The sequence below is a fragment of the Protopterus annectens genome, chromosome 7.part0 (genome assembly GCF_019279795.1).
Source record: "Protopterus annectens isolate FY-2018-M chromosome 7.part0, PAN1.0, whole genome shotgun sequence".
Lineage (NCBI taxonomy): Eukaryota > Metazoa > Chordata > Ceratodontiformes > Protopteridae > Protopterus > Protopterus annectens.
Window position 1 is genome coordinate 1067393470 of NC_056739.1, and position 18099 is coordinate 1067411568.

Genomic DNA, 18099 nt, shown 5'->3' on the forward strand with positions numbered 1-18099 from the left:
GTAAGCACACCTTTCTAACATGATTCAGATACTTGTTGTGGAATGAGACAAGTGTTAAGGAATTCTTAAAACACCCTGAATAGAGTGAAACGCACATTTAAACACAGCAGCTTATGTTAAAATACCCCCCCCCCAACTGTACAAAATTGGTGTGGTGTAGTCTGTAGAAGACTCTGGTAATGGCTCAATTAAGCAGAAAACTTCCAAACAGTCAATGATATTGAAAACATATAGGACTGAGGTATCATTTTATCATCATCAAAGGTGCTCTGCTGACAACACAACTGTTTAGCAACAGCTTGTCAGAATAGGCCCAGCACTGGGCCCTGATGTTTTCTTTCAGCTACATGAATCTGGCACCTTAAATGATGCATTGTCCTTACTCAGTAGAAGCTCCAATAAATTAAATGCTAATGAATTTTTATAACAGTCAGTTTGCTAAATAGTAGAATGGAAGTATATGCCAGTAACAAGTTATTTTGGTGGCACTGATTGTGTTATTACTGGTAGAGGATCTAATGATATCGGAAGTAGAGCTATGTGCTGCACAGAAGGCGGCACAGTACAGTTTGCACTAACTGCACATGTTCGTACGTTAACTAACCTACTAGATGACAAATTCTAAGTGAAAGCTCATTCAGTTCATTGATTTAAACTTGTCTCTTTTGTACTCCACAGTCACTGTTCTCCATATAAAATAATTGTGTAATTTCTAGTTGCATGCTTGCAGTGATGGCACTGTGTAGGGTCTTTTCCCGTATCCATTTTCCCTATGCCTGTTTGACCATGGATTTAGCAATGTATAGGTCCAGTGGTGAGGGCCTTGCCCCAGTAATGTGTGCTTGGAAGCTTGATCCATACAAAAATTGTTTTTTGAAAAAAATTTTTATTGAGTTCAAAGTTTGAATGGTTATTTTGCTGAGTTTTAAATTAGTGAGATATAGGGCAATATTTTGTGTTTGAATGTGGGTTATGTGAGTTACAAAAAATATGATCTGCATTAGAATTTTAATGAATACATTAATATTAGAAATTCTTAATCTTAATCTCTTTCTATACCAGAGTTTAGAAAGACTTTTAACATGAAATTTCATGTACTGAATTGTTTGTTGACAGCAGCAAAGCTTCAGCCCTTACTTTAATGGTATGTTCATAACAATATAAATGTTTTCTATCAACCCTGCACTAACAATGTTTTTCACAGACACCATACCATTGCTAATTAATCATTCATTTTCCAGACCTACATAATAATCCAGCCTTGTCCCATCTCTCAGAATCTTTAAAACAGTGTAAGAAATAAGATATTGTCAAAGAAAGAGATTAGTTAGAAACTGTTTAGAAAAGAGGATGTTTGAATATCATTTGTATTTATTTCAAATAAAGATATTCTGAGTGTATTTCTAAAGGCTTTCTAGCTGAACTCCAAGGATGATGCTGATATGCTTTCTAAGTTTATTATATTAAACCGTTTCAAAGCTTGCCACCCCCCTGCATTGCATTATAAAGACAGAAGAAAATTAATCTGAATTAAAATTGTGCTTTATTTTACACTAATAAGACTATTGTCAAAAAGTTTTGATGGATGCTCTGTTGTCTTGAGTGGTGTGATGATTGAAGGGAAAATTGTTTCTGACAACAATTTATTTAGCCAACAGCTGTTTTTTAATGTAATGCAGACAGTGCTGCTAACTTGCTCAGAGAAAAAACTGAGCATGCTAAGATGACTGGTAGTCAGGAAATTGGGAAAACACTGTACAAACTCCATTTTTCTGTTTCACAAAAAGAAACAGACTATCAGTGTTTGTTACAATTGGCTGATTTGCTATGCTTTTTTTACAGAAAAGCATAGTAAATCGGCTGAAAGCAGGCATTTGGAACAGAAAAAGAGGGCGTTCCCATCAGCTGATGTTACTGTGATGTCACAAAATGGGTGTGGCATTGATGGGAGAGTGGGTGGGAATGGGTGGAGTTATGGGTGATGCGAGGGGCATGACCTTAGTCCGGTTTTAGCCACAAAGAAATCTGGCAACCCTAACTGGCCCATTTGTTTTTGTGGCCTCAGGGGAGAGGGTCAGGCTACCACAGTGAAAGATTGTCTCTACCCAACCTATGTGAACTTTATGCTCACTACTGGTGTTTGGACTTGTGAGTTAAATGTTGCCACCTCCCTGGAATGTGAGAATGTAAAGCTATACACCATGTCTGAATTCCCTCCCCTCTGTGACCTGGTGTACGTTCTGCCATAATCTTTGGTATATAATGGTAGCACAGCAGCTACATGTCCTCCCAGCACACATCTCTCCCCACTTTGAAAGGTGAGAGGGACCTCATTCCTCATTCCTCACTTACCCTTCATCAGTTGCTTCAGTGCAGGGAACACAGTCACATGAATCATAGACAGGACTTCATCCCTGAATGCCATGCAGCCAACTTAATCCTTGTACTTTGTTTATTTTAAGCACATCAAAAACAGGAACACTCTTTTTCCACAAGCATTTTTTCTTTCCAGATTTCACATCAGAACCGTTCAGAACTCGGTGTTAACTGAATGCATGTGTGTGTAATATTTTTGATTTTAAAAATAAAACAGTAAATAAAATAATATGAAAAATAAAATTATTGAAATATGCTTCTACCATCAGGAAGAAAGCAAACATAATTATTTTAGAAAGAAAAAAAAAAACAATGACCTTTGTTCATTTCTTCTGTCTTGAAAAGAGTCCATTGTCTTTTCTAAACCTTTTGTTTCAGCTTTGTGTAAGTTTGTGTTACCACCAATTGGAGAAGATTATACTTCAAAGCTTTCTGCAAGAACACAACTTCTGAACCCCTGAGGTATTACACTATTTGCCATCCTTTATGCTTTACAGTCCTTACATTGTCATAGTCCCAATGCCCATTTATCTGTTTTTCTCATGCCCTGTAACAACCCACATTATCCTGGAGTGTTCACCTTGTACTTCTATTTTTTTTTCACTGAAAGAGCCAGGATGAAGGAGCATCTTAAAAACTGACCCCCAAACCACTGAACCATTAAAAAATAGGAAGTGCTTGTGGGAGATCATAGAGCAGCATGAGTCTGGGACTTTAACTTTTCTCCACTCTGGTGCAATCTTTGAGTTAGTATATAATATTAGCAGAGGGTGTCGATGGCTGGGACTGCAAGGAGCTTGAACCCCTGCAAAAAGAGTTGTTTTCCATGTGTTTCAGTATGTGGTGTTGTATGGTTCAGTCTTTAGGATGTAATGGTTAGTGGTTCACCATTTACACATTCCAATTAAATGATAGGAATGAGTAGTATATCTATTACTTGTTTAGCTGTTTCTAATATCTGCTTTTAGGATGAGGTTCCCTCATCCTGTGTTGGTTTCCCAGAAGTACATTCTAAACACAGGCTTTCAAATGGAAACAGATCAGATACTGACTTACAGACCAGGCAGAGGTAGTATCTAACCAACAGGAAACAGAATGTACTGACAGTTCCTGAAGCCTTTCTGAACAGTAGAATGTTTTCTAGCCCTACGACTTGTTATAGTTAGGAACTGTAGTATTGTTTCAAGTTGTTTCATTTCATTTATTTGGAGGCTATGGAACACAGCACTGGCTGTGTTCAATGATTGGTCAGATCAGTGAAGCATAAAGTGGTACTGTGAGCTCCTTGGAGTGGCTATACATGCTTTTTAGAATTAGATAAACTGTAGATTTACAGAATATGCTGCTCTGACTTTTGCAGAGATACACAAGTCAGAATTTAAATTGTCTATCACTCTCTCTTGACTTTTAATGATGGCACTAATTTTGATTTAACAATTTATTTTACTGTTAACGTTTGTCTTTTTTTGTAAATTGTCATGATGCAACATTGACTGAAATTAAAGGAAACTCATTGCTACTGCACTATCACTTTGCTGCAGATCACACTGGAGAGCTTTGACATTTCCATTTTCTGTTGAAGTACTTATGACATCCAGAGCTTATTCATACCTTTATATCCCAGTATCGTAGTCCAGGAAGAGCTGTTCTCAGTACAGTCTTGTGGGATATCAGTGGTTACTTCCATCATTACTGGTAGTGTCCTATTTCTTAACCATTTTTTTTACACATTGATCTATGTATAATATTGGCAATTAATGATTTTAGATTGTCAGTCATTACCTTATATGTCTTGTTTTGTTTTACACCCTTCCTTTTCTTATACTAGGGAGACTCAAATCAAAGAGAGGTCCTGAATGATCACCTGGTCTACAGAGTCAAGAATTCATGAAAATGCAAAGAATCTCTAAAAAGGCATGGTGTTCAGATGCACAGATACGTCTTTAGCACTATGGCTTGCATTCTGCCATGGGCTACTCATATTCATAAACATCACTTGGAATACTCTGTGGCAGGGTTACTTTTGACATCTTGATTTATAGAATGTAGCACAGGAGAACCTTACATTAGCTTGCCAAGGTGTCTATTTCCTAGTAATAGAGGTTTCTGTTCATTTATCTCAGTGCAGGTAAAAGCATGTATTTGATACTGACTTGTGGTCCTGTACAGCACTGATGTGGGCCAAGCCCTTACAAGCATCTACGTGCCTGCCCTACATTCTTCCTTTCTCTTAGACAAGATAGCTGCAATATGTTGACTTTAAATGATGCAGCTAGCAATGTGTCAGTTAACACAGAGAATTAAAGTTATGACTATTAACAGTCTGCTTCTGTAGTCCTGGGTTTGATTCTACTAGTCTCTGCCTATTGTGCAACTCAAAGAGATTCACTTAACCAGACAGTGCTTTGGAAAGCTGGGCTAGGCTCCACAATGGCCTCCTGGATTCCATGCCTAGTACCTACCTATGAACCTATGTGGCTGCTTCAGGATGTCTGTTACATTGCACAGTCACTCCTCACACAGGTTATGGTTACACACCTTAGGAATGGCCATACAGCTGCAAGTCACCTCAACTGTATAGATAATGCAAACCTGTCATGGCTGTTTTGCAGGAGCACTTTAGTACAGATATATGGAATGCCAGTAGACCAAACAGGGTGCTTCATCTGCACTGTGATACACCCTTTGGCTGCAGACAGACAGGGATACAGGACGTGCCAGCAGGTGGGTGCCTATTGTACTGCAGTATGATGTGCCACAGAGAATGTGAACAACAATGCTCAGCACAATGACATCCAGAGATGGCCTGCCACATGCTGCTTTGTACTGTACAGTGCCGTATACTGTAATGTAGTTACAATGTTTTGATATTATTAAATTCAGCATACAATGTGCATGTACTGCAGCAGATGACACAGTGTTTTCCTTGATGCTGATGTACCACAACCATAGGCAAACCTTTGTGACCGATGACCATGCCTAGAGAACCTAGCTGCTTTGCATATCATTCAAGGAAAGGGATATGGCCTTATGTCATATCCCATTAGTGAGTCTTACAGAAGTCAGCATGTTTTGGGATGATGGTGTGCAGTTGTAGTAGTGTGTATGCACTTGTCTGTGTGGTACTCCAGCTGTGCATCATATATAGTTGGATTATTTTTTAACATTCAAGCTGTTCATGTTTCTTCATAAGCTGATGCTACCCCCCCCCCCCATCCATATTATGCTGAGAAAAGTATATGTTTTTGCCAAGTGGGTGTTATGGTTTGTATTTTGACTTGAATACTCAATGTTTCTATCCTTGAAGTTAGTTTGCCTTCAGGAGGGGTTTTCTTTGTGAATTGTGTCCAAAGCCTTCCAACTTCAGTTGCATGACTATTCCATACCTGGACAGTTTCAGACACAGGAATAAGCACTAGGACTTATTAAGTGATTCAGAAGTTTTTAAGAAGTTTATAGGGATCTGACATGTATTTATATATATGCCTGAGCCCTACGCATGTGTGCACCATGTTTGTCATAATCAAGTTTCTATTGCATAAGGATTTGATTAGTTTGTATAGGCTTGTATGAACAGAACGTTTTTTGGTTGTTTTCTACTGAATTCTCTGAGGTATTTTTATTATTTTTTAGAGTCAGATTATTTTATATGTGTTTTACTAGTATAATGAGAGTTATTTTATTTGTTGGTTTTGTAGTTTTGTTGTGTTTTAGTTAATTTATATTTAGCTAGTTTAAACAGAGCACGGTCCATTTTGCTAGTAATGCCATTTTCTGATTGTCTGGTTACAATCAGTATTTTACTTTTCATTCTTTTAACTTTCTTTGTTCTAACAATAATGTATTGTATGTCTAGGGGGTTGAGTTACATCAATTGTTTTGGTTTTCTGTGAGTTGTGTAAGTGGGTGGATGGGCATTTTGTGTGTGCACTGTATGAATTTTTTTACACCGAATTTAAATGCAAATGATGTCTATGCACTTCTTTATTTTATTGTCATTCATTTATTTATTCATTCATTATCCAACTGCATACTTTTTTAAATTTTTTTGGCCCCCTTAGACCTCATAATTACTGGTCCAGCCCCCAGTTTCCTATGAGCATACCAGGCCTACCAGCTTCTCTCCTACACCTTAGACTTACTCCAATTTGCTATGGTTGGTCATTGATCCTGAGGGTGCCCTAGGGGCTTGGCTCATCTGTGCTTCCATGGGGGGATTCTTTTTCATGTCCTACCCATTCCCTTTCTCCACCCAACATTCTTTCTTTGGAATAAGCCTCCCCTTAGGAAGACTATCATCGAGCACCCTCCCACCAAGGATGGCACGCACATCCCTTCCCTGCTGCTCCATCAGTCACCTGAGTCACTAATCAAACCTGGCTTGGCTGGGCCAGAGTCAGGGCCTTAACCATCTGTGCCACTAGAACAGGTCTCTCCCACTTTATGCTTAATCCATTTCAGAGTTGTGGGAGAGCCACTGTTTATTCCAGCACTCCCTTGGTGCAACCATGCCTCTCAACCTGCATAAATTGAAAATACGAACAAAGACTCTTGAAAAGTTGGTACATCCAGCCAAAAATATGGATATCTAATTACCATAACATTTGAACAGCAAATAGCTTCCACTAGGAATGAGAGAGACTACTCAGAAAAACATGTGAGAGAGTGACAAAAATGAAGGAAAAATATAAGCACATTATCAAAAATATAGTGTACAAACTGCAGACTTTAATGAATTGTACTGCACAAGAGCATCTTTTTTTATTAAATTATTGGTGCCACTTGTATGTTGGTCATGTAGTGTGGTTTTCTGTGTAATAGACAGCTTCTAAAATCTTGTATGAAGAGAAGGTTACAGAAGGCAGCATGAAGGGATAAATGAATACCAAAAATAGGGACTTACCTCTGAAAATAGGCACATCATATGCAGGGGAGAATCAGGCCTGAAAATAGGAATGTTCCTCTAAAATAGGGACAGTTGAGGTGTCTGGGTACAAGGCAGGGAAACTAATCCATATCATAATGAAACCAGGCTTCAGTGCACAAGCCAAGCTTTTTCATTACTTAACCACAAACTGTGATTATCTCTCCCTTTCTTTTCTTAAAGATTATGCCTCTTATACCATTTTCCATTCAGATGTAAAGTCACATCAGAAGACTCTAGGAAACTGCAACTACCCTCTCTGGTCATATAGCGTAACTTCTTCCTGCCCTATTTCCCTCTACATAGCTTGCAATGGACTTTTCATTGTAATTATTTCAGTATGACCACAGTGATATCCACTCTGTATATAATACATGTATATGTAATGTCATGTACCTATTGCCTTTATACCTTCAAACCAGTTCTGATATTCACTTTGTATAAAACGCATGCATATATTGTGTTTTTGTTATTCACTCTGTATATAATGTCATGTATCTATTGTGTTTACCCCTTGCTGAGACTGAAATAAGTCCAATGGGATCAATGATCTCTAACAAATTCAAAATAATAAATTAATTAAAAAAATGAGTAAACAACCCAACCTAGAATATAAAATGTACACACACACACACACACACACACACACACACACACACACACACACACACACACACACACACAACTATGGGAAATTTGGAGGAACACCAGTTTACTTACAGCAGATATTTGTGATATGGGAGGAAACCAGAGCATCTGGCAAAAACTGATATGGATACATGGAATACACTCAGACCTACACTGAGGATACTTCAGTCAAAAACCAAACCTGAGGACCAAGCACTGTGATGCAACAATGTTAAAACGTACACCACAATGCCATTTGTTTTTATTTTATTTATTTATTAAAGTAAATATAAAATTTAGTTAACAGAAAAAATAGGATTCCCCCAGCTTGTACTAAAGCTAAAACTTAAAAAAATGGCCTCCCTCTCTCTCTAAAACCACATCCCCATCTCTGCCAACAAAAAAGTCAAAAAGATCCACACACCAACTTTCCTGAAGTAACATCATAACTTCATAGGTCCTTCCTCCCAATCAGTAAAATGCATCATGCTGAATGGCACCTATGGAGGTGGTTTTTTAGGGTCTTAACCCTGCCTCTTGTTGGCTGGCATGTGCACTCATATCATCATGGGGACCTGCTATGCCCTCCCAGAATGACTGAGCACTTCCACACTCACATCCCCCGAGGACTGTCATCACTGACTTAGGTGTGCCAGGTCCATGTTCAGTAACAGCCCTTGTTTTCATGTGGGACCTCTACTTTCTCCCTCAGGACAGGTGAGCTATAAGTTGCTCATCTCCCATCTTCTATCACACAGCTCTACCAGAATCTGAGTTACTACTTCAACTTGGATCATTTGGGTTGCATTTTAAAGACTCCATTCCCTCTGAGCCTCACAGCCTGAATAAAAAAAACAAAACTGTACTGTGCACCAGATATCTAGAGCCTGATAAAAAATATTCCATGGTGTAACAAATATTATTATCTACTTATTTATTGATTTATTTATACATTTAGCCTAACAGCAGGCCTCAGGTCATAGGTGTGATAAAAACAATTATTTCACAGTGTAACAAATATATGTTTTTATCATACCTATGACCTGAGGCCTGTTGTTAGGCTAAAGATATAAATAAATCAATAAGTAAATAATAATAATATAAGCGAAGAAAGAAATAAATAAGAATATGACATTTCAGTGACTGAAAAGAACTGGCAAGAAGTGCTAAAAATGCAAAATGTGTAAAACAATCAGGGGTAACCCCAACTGGCACATTATGGAAATATTTGCATAATTCATTATTACTTTTCTAACATCATAAAATATGTTGCATAAAAATATTTCAGAAGTGATATTTAATGATATTTAATGGTAGTGTTCACATAAAGTGATAGCAAAGCAGAAAGCAGCATATTATAAAAAAGCATACCTTGCGCCTTCAGAATTGGAGAAATGTCAAACCCTTGATTAACCCTTATTATGATGACTCCATATTCAAAGTCAAATGCATCACTAAAAAGCAAAAATCAGAGACTTTAAAATCTACAAAGCGTTAATGAGCATTGTGAAGCACAAAAATGATCATCCATGTCTAACTGTAAAGATTTGAAGTAACTGCAGTTAAACATGAAAGAAGCTTAAATATTTTAATGAGAAAAAAGTAGGACTAACCCAGACCTTATAGAAGCTATGATGAAATGAAAACAATTACTCCCTAAGAAGTCCAGCTTCAAGTGTCAGTTCAATGTAAAATACAAGCAATGTTTTCTTTACTATTTGTATTAATTTGTTTTTAATATTTAGATTTGCCACAAGACACAATGCTCTTGTATAAATTCTCCATGCATTTCCTTTTTTATATTTTTTAAAATTAAAAATGTATACATATGAATGAAATATCTGCCATTTAGTTACTGGATGTTTTTTTTTTTTTAATCTGGACCACAGTAGTCCCTGTTGCCCATCATTTCTAGTTATCCCTGCTTTTGCATCAGTACTACCACAAAAAATGTTGTTGCCCCAACATAAAAAAATGCTACAATAAAATCATATCTACTGTTGGTGCCAAATACATAAGACTTGGCAACGGTTGTTCCTCTTTTGGCTCCTTCCTCCTTTCAGCCTCCAGCATGCTGCTCGTGATCTAACACTGGGGCAGCCACATCCTGTTGTACAGAATTCCCATTATTTAACAACAGCCACTCCAGCAAACCTTGTCTTCTGCTCCTGAGACAGCAGTTTAATCATTCCAGGAGTGTGGCATGGAGTAACAGAGGTACTGCATTCCATAGAAAACAGTAGCAGTTGCATTTTATGTGCTAAGTACGGAAGCATATGTTGTAATTGTGCATACAGGCACCAACCATCTGTGGCATGGTGTACAAATGTTGTTTTCAGAAACACCATGTTCAGGCCCACAGAACTCTGTGTTTCCCTATTTTATGTGGCATAACACAGCTTAGATGATTTGCACAAAGAGAAGAAGCTGTGCCACATGAAAGGTCTGATTTGTCTCCAATGTGTAGCACAGTAACCTTGACTTTAAAATACTGCATTTTCTGTCTCTGAATTGGCAATTATGACAGAATAAAAAAGTGGTTTAATTGCAAAGCAATGAATATTAGCTCCCCAGAGTACTGTACAACTTTTTTGTTGGCTGTCGCTTATTAAAAAAATTGAGTTTAGTATGAGAATGAGTTAAAGTACATTATACATTTACTGTTATCTTTCAATATATGTCATAGGTGAAAAGACACTTGTATCTCTGACAACAGTGTTAAAACACTCTGAAAACTCTGGATACCATAACAATTTATTACATTTACTAATTAAGTCTACACAATGTATAGCAGCGATGCTGCCATGATGGCTTAAATGTTAATGTAGAACATAGAGCAATCTTACTGTATTGCGCCAACATAGTTTTCAACAGCTACATGAAGATCTTTCCTCCAGTCTTTTTTATAACCAATCACCAAGGTGTTGGGCTTCATTCTTCCCAAGCCAGAAGCCTAAAAGGGAATAGTAACATTAACAGGGTTCTTAACAGTACACATCCTGTAACATTAACAGGGTTCTTAACAGTATACATCCTAAGTACAGATGCTCCGAATGAAAAAAAAATCAACATAATGAATCTGACAGGGCCGTTATAATTTTTACCTAAATAGCATGAGACTTTTTTAATTAAGTGGGTAGTGATATTTGCCGAAGCATACATTTTTACTTACTTAATGTATTCACTTTTGGCAAAAGAACAATTAGGTCCAGGCACCTGGAACCAATCCCAGATTTATTTCCATAGTATGCCAGTCAGTCTTACCTCTTAATAATCTAAACTCAGAGACATGCTGCCAGTCCCAGTAACCTGAGATGTATTTAAAATTTTCAGATGATAAACAGATATCAAGTATGAAAAGCAATGACTCCATAGCATCACCTAAAATGTATTATTTTTCCCTTTCACTGAGATAGCTTACACCAGCTGATTTTGATTTATTCTACATTTTTATCTACCTTTGTTGTAGAAAAATGTTGCTGTACCAGTGTTCTGAACTGGTTGAATAAATTATCCCCATGCTTAATGATTTACATGCTGTTTTGTCTTTCTCCCACTTTTTTCTTCCTGTGTTTGGCAGCTGAGAAAAAGGTACAGAAAAAAGACATACTTTACTGCATGCTGTATATCGCTGTGTAAGAATTATGGTCCATCAGGATGTATGCTTCATCTGAAGTAAACTAGACCTAAAATATGGCTAGATAGACTCTTGTAGAATCAGCTAATAAAACTGCACTGACTCATTCAGATGGCTTTAAATTTCCACTACTGTCGTCTTTCTAATCTGCGATATTTAAAAAGTTTCCCTACTCAATATAGAAGCTTAGCTCTCATCACAAATTTACCCTCATGCCTGCCAAGCATCAAGCCACCCCTACCTGGACTTTAGCTAGCTCATGCCTTCATGGTGGGAGTCCCACAAGCATAGATGTGAGAACTGTCTGGAGAGGCCAACATTTAGGCAGCCATGAGAGCTGTTTTGTCTTCACTAGCAATAAGGCAATAAGGGTGAATACAACTCAGTCAAACATCTGAGTCAGTAATTGGAATTACATTACTTAGACCATCGTTAGGCCTTTATTCCTTTATGCCAGGAGCTGGCTTCATTGCAAATATTTGTTTTGCTACAGGACAGAACCAAGGTAAATCAACAAAAAGTAATATATCTGTCAAAAACTTTTACTAAAATTGCATAAGAGGAAGACATGGTTTTGCTGGCACCTACTCCTGCCTGGCTAACTGATCTTGCACTGTTCTTCAAAAACACTCTATAACTGTGTAATCGTAATGTCATCACTTTAAATGTCAACAAATGTGTGGGAAAAAAGACAGCATTATGATTGCAAAATAAATAGTCACTGTTATAAAAGACCTGGGGCAATAGCAGATGTACCTCTCAACCTCTTAGAGCAGAAAATCTGGACAAAGCCTAAAATGATGTGGGAGACATATTTTAAATATTGCGCTTACAAACTTAGAAAGTTGGTAGAATAATAGGCTTTGCATTAGCACGAATTTTCTGAAGGATATGGAGTCTTAAACTCAAATGTTTGTCATTATTTAATGACTTCAATCCTCAGCCATTTGCCAGAAAAGTACAAATTTTAGGAGAACACACCAAAAATGTGAGGCAAAAATCTGGACATTCTGTGAAAATCTATACAGTTGAGAGATAGCCTCTGCATCCTAGAATGTTATATCACTTACACCACAATGATCCAGCCCATTACTGAATATTTAGAAAAGCTTCAAGAACTGTCTGTGTGTTCTCTTTCTTAAAGCTTGCTAAGAGATGACCTCTGCCTGGTCTGTAAGGCAAGCTCTGTTTCAAGTTTCTTGAAAGACTATGCCTGGAATGAACCACAGGGAATGCTAACAATAGATCAGAAACCAAATATTAAAGATAAATATCAACAACAGAAAAAACAAACACGAAAGATTCAATATGCAGTACCCTCAAAATTATGGAATGTGATTCCCTTTACAATCAGAATAAGTTACCTTTCAGCTTCCCTAAGAAATAATCTTCACTCTTCTATGATCTCCTGCCTCCACTCTACATACATGATGGTTCCTTTACCTGTAACCAGTCAAACCATTTTTTTCAGGGTGAGATTGAAGGTCAGGAACTGAGGTAAGGCAAGAGTCCTATGACCTATTCATTCCTGGCAATGGAGCCTGGTCAGCCCATTTTTACCCCCTCTCGTGAGAGTTGGTTGGGTGGGACTGTGTCAGTTTTCAGGTGCACCACAGCACCCTACCCACTAAACCCTGTGCAGCAAGCCCCTCTGCAGCCTTCTTGAGCTCCATACATCACTGCTCATTCAAGAAGCAAGCATGGTGCCACACAAGGCCTGGTCCCATAGGTGTAACACTAAATGTTGACATTAGCTGTCACTCAAATGGTGAGCTTGGACTTTTCCCATTTCCTCTGAATGAATGAGCTGAACACAGCCACTCACTCCATCCACCAAAGCCCATACCACTAACTGTACAAGGGTCATCTTGGTCACAGTCAGGGCTTTATCCCTCTGTGCCAAGGGAAAGGGTCTTCTTAGAAAAGAATGATGATGTTATGGGGGGAAGCTCAAGAAATAAGAAGAGATTGGGATTTTGGATGCAGACTCTAAAGAAGAACAACAAAAATCATGCAGATTATTATATTCATAAAATAGCAGAGAGTATTCTAAGAACTAAACCAGCATGAGAACAGAGAAAAGAGATTCTGCCAATAGGGATGACTGTGGTTAGGGATAGAGATAATAGGCAAGAGGGGCTGGAATTTATTGGAGAAAACTGGCAAATGAACCAAGGTGCTGGGGGCAGATAACTAGAAAGGGAAAGGGACTAGAATGAGAAAGAGGACAAAAATTTCTTTGGACTGCAGGTTAGAGATTACCTTCCCTATCAAGGATTGATATCAGAGTATAGGCAAAGAGAAAGAAATAGGGGGGTCCTAAATGAAAGACCAGCACTAGTAGAGTTTTTAATAGAATCTAGAACAGAAGCTGCCATTAAGAAAGGAATAATTAGTAAAGCATACAAAATATTGCATGATAATTATAAGAATCAATCAGAGGAGCTTAGAAAGGATTGGGAAGAGAGACTGGATAAGCAATTCACAAAGAGACAATGGGGGGAATATGTATGTCTCCCAAATATGCAACAAGTCTAGAAGATTTAGGATGTTTGCCTGGAAGTGTTTATATAGTTATTTGTATACCCAAAGCAGACTCCAAAGTATTGTTCCTCAGCTGGATAGCAAACATTGGAGGTGTGACAAGCAAGAACGAGGTGGCTGGGAACATATTTTTTGGGAGTGTAATGAGCTGGCAGACTTTAGGGATTCCCTGTGGACTGCTCTTTTGGAGATGCTGGGTGAGAAGATTGGATTGACTGGGGAGATGATTTTTTTTGAGCTATGATACAGAATCAGAATTGCCTAGACATAGTAAAGCCTTGCTGTGTCTAGTAATGGTGGCTGCCAGAAAAGCAATTACTAGAAAATGGAAATCAAAGTCTAGACAAACTTTACTAGAAGTAGTGAATATAGTAACAGCGATAAAACAACTGGAATTGGGATCTTTAGAAAAGGGAAGGAGCACACTACATAGAAAAAAAAATGGGAATTGTGGGAATGATATATGAGAGAAGGAACGAGGTTTAAGAGTTAAGATTTGAATGAGCCATATAATGCTTAACTGACAATGACTGGATAGATTATAAGTGATGTATAATGTTTGCAACTACAGTTGTTTCAATGGTGTCTGTGATGTATAATGTTTGCAACTAAAGTGGTGTCAATGATGCTTGTTTTTCATTTACATAAATGTAAGACTGCCTCTGTCATATGTGGTAATTTAATAAACATGTTTATTGAAAAAAGGGAAAGGGTCTTCTTCAAAAATAGTAATGGTACATACTTGGAAGTAGAAAATATCTACATAAATTTATGAAAATCAAAATTGATAAAGGTAATGGCTATAAGCATAGCTATCAAGCCTATGAACCTAAATAAGCCTTTATGATCAAGCCACTCTGATGTAAATAAACGCCATTATAACTGGAGACTGCAGGAGTTTGGTTTTGAATGATCTTGGCAACCAGGTACTTCAGATATCATGACAGTGATGTTGATACATTACAGCACTTATAATAAATCTACATACTTTTTTTGGCCAGTTTGATGTCTTTTTATATAATCAGCTGAGGTGCTACATACTGCTGATAGAATATATTCCAGAGTGGGATGTAAGATCCCAGGGGATAGTTTATCTATGGCCACTTTTAAAAGGTTCATGATTCTGTAGTTAGCACTTAAAAATATTTTGACTTTCCTAAATGTTTCCAAGATGTGAAGGACAAATCTGAGTGCTCAAACGTAGAAGTGATTATTATGTCACAGAGGGTATGTTACTGCTGTTTCTAGGATGCTAGCATGATTGGCGTAAGCCATAAGCTGTTTTTTAATTTGTTTTTTTATTTCTCAGCCCAGTTATACTGCACTCAGTGAGGCTTATTTCAAAAACTTGCATTCAGAGCATGTGTTGCAATAAGCAAACAGAGGGGGTTTGACTTTATTTCAGTCAGACAGTAGGACATTATTTCTTCTGCACACTGCACTTATTATTGTATGTTGATTTCTGCATTTTAAATGGTAAGCTTTATCAGTTTTGTTCACTGTTCTATTATTTTTTGTTGAATAGCAGAAATGTTTTATTTCTACAGTCACCTGAATATCTTATTAAGTAATGTAGTTTTAGCTGTGCTAAATCCATCCATCCTCAACCACTTTTTCCCATTTTGCACATGGGGTCTCGAGCCAAGCTTTACACTGCCAGGTGGCTAGCCCTGCCTTGGTAGTTCATCCTTACCACTCACTCGTAGATACACTCACACCTACGGCCAATTTAGAGTGTCCAAGCCACCTACTGAATGTCTTTTTGTACCTGTGCTAAATTTCTTTTTTAAACTACCTACAATTTAGATACAGCAAGTTTTGGTGAAGTGTGTGGGCAGTTGGGGAGATACTAGTGATGGTTCTGTGGCAGGGGATAAGTTAGTACTGTTTCTAGACAAATGCACTTCAAATGAAGTTTTACTCTTACCAACCTTAGACAGTCCCATATCCTGTGCTTCAGAGCACTTCTCTTCCTTCAGTTGCCTACCTCATTGGTATACTCAGGCAGTGAAATATTTGCCTGATGCTCACAAACAGTAAACAATTACTTACCTATTAGTATCTACTTGTAAGAGGTGCAAATATTTAACTAAAATGGAAGCATCACTCTGACAAACAAAAAAAGTCTGTGAGTACCACTCATCTCCACAACACATCACAAGAACTCTTAGACCACACTTAGGCTGTAAAAAATATCTAGGCCTCCAAGATCCAACAATAACAGAACTTGATACTGCAGTCTCTTTTAAAATGGCTTGGTTTATTTTGTGCTCATAGTCTTTGTTGAAACTGTATTCACATTTACTCCTAGATTATAGTCAAATGCATACCCTGTCAAGATCAGTGCTTAAGATTCAAAGTGATTTATTTGGGATTATGAGAAAACCAAATGTCACATCATATGGATAGACATTCTATTGTTTATGTTTTGTAAGGCAGAATATGGGTATGTCTAGGAAAAAGTGAACAGGAAAAGGGATTGAGCACTGTGAAACGATGTCTGTCACAAACACTGATGATGATTTAGCCATTTCATTGGACCTTTCCAATACATAAGTGGCAAGCAAAGTTAGTTTAGTTTACTTTTGTGACTAAACGTATTCAGTGTTGTGTAGCAGACAATCAGAATACTTTGCAGGGTTCAGACAATTATTCATCGTGCCCATGGCTCATACAGTAATGCTAGTGAGTAATTGCAGGGCTGTGGAGGCATGGCATTCTTTTCATGAATCTGTAGTCCTGTTGTTTAATTGACTATATTCTTCGATATGGCTTCTGATCTGCAAACCACAACTTTTTCCAGCATTTTAGATGAAGAAGATAAAAGTGACACTAATATGAAAGACTTAACCTTAAGCATCGTTCCATATCTAAAAAGGCAGAATTACATGTCTGCTATCAAAAGATCCAGAAACCACTTGATCTCAAAAAAATTTAAGGACATGCAGCACTGGTTCTGCAATAAACAAGCTACAAGTTCACAGACATTTTGGACATAAACCATCTACACCTGCCTGCCTGTAGGTTAGTGTTTCCCTTAACCACATATTAATCTGTAAAATTAATACATTGTTAAAGTAAAAGCTGTTTGGGAAAGCAAAGATGTCCTCATCTACTTGTCTACTTGCTGATTATGTACACATAACTAAAGTGGTGATCGCTGATCAAAAACTTGTGCAAAGTGGTGTGCTAGTTTTGTTATTTCTTCTAACAGATGTCTGTTTATGCTGAGACCAAAAAGATTGCTGTTCTACATACCTTCAAGCAAGGATATTCATTTCTTTAACAGCATTTTTTGTCTGTGTTGCAAATGTGACGCTTACACTGTGTCTACATCTTTCCAATATGTTTAGGTGTGTTTGTGTGTGTCTATAGTGTCTATATATATATATATATATATATATATATATATATATATATATACACACACACACACACACACACACACACACACACACACACACGCACACACACACATATACACACATAGTGGATAGTTTACACACCACTGTTAAAATGCCAGGTTTTTGTGATATAAAAAAATGAGACCACAATAAATCATTTCAAAATTTTTCCCTCCTTTAATGTGACCTATAACCTGTACAATTCAATTGAAAAACAATCATATCTGTTAGGGGAAAAATATATAAAAAATGTACAATAAGCTGGTTGCATAAGTGTGCACACCCTTAAACTAATATTTTGTTGAAGCACCTTTTGATTTAATTACAGCATTCAGTCTTCTTGGGTACACACCTGCCATCAATTAAAGAGTCTCTGATTAACCCCAAATAAAGTTCAGCTGCCCTAGTAGGATTTTCCTGACATTTACTCAGTTGCCTGCTACAACAAAAACCATGGTTTGCAGAGAGCTTACAAAGCATCAAAAGGATCTCATTGTTGAAAGGTATTAGTCAAGAGAAGGGTACAAAAACATTTCCACAGCATTGGATATACCATGGAACACAGTGAAGACAGTCATCCAAAAGTG

The 18099-nt window shown here is 37.5% G+C and overlaps 1 protein-coding gene across 1 annotated transcript in view; it reads right to left on the reverse strand.

The window, feature by feature from the left end:
- SLC12A1 (solute carrier family 12 member 1) overlaps positions 1-18099 on the reverse strand; it is a 423573-nt gene that overhangs the window by 118678 nt on the left and 286796 nt on the right. Inside the window, exons 18-19 of the mRNA XM_044077625.1 lie at positions 10774-10880; positions 9299-9381 (exon numbers count right to left, since the gene is read on the reverse strand). Coding sequence (XP_043933560.1) covers positions 9299-9381; positions 10774-10880 — 190 coding nt within the window. The remainder of the gene's footprint in view (positions 1-9298; positions 9382-10773; positions 10881-18099) is intronic.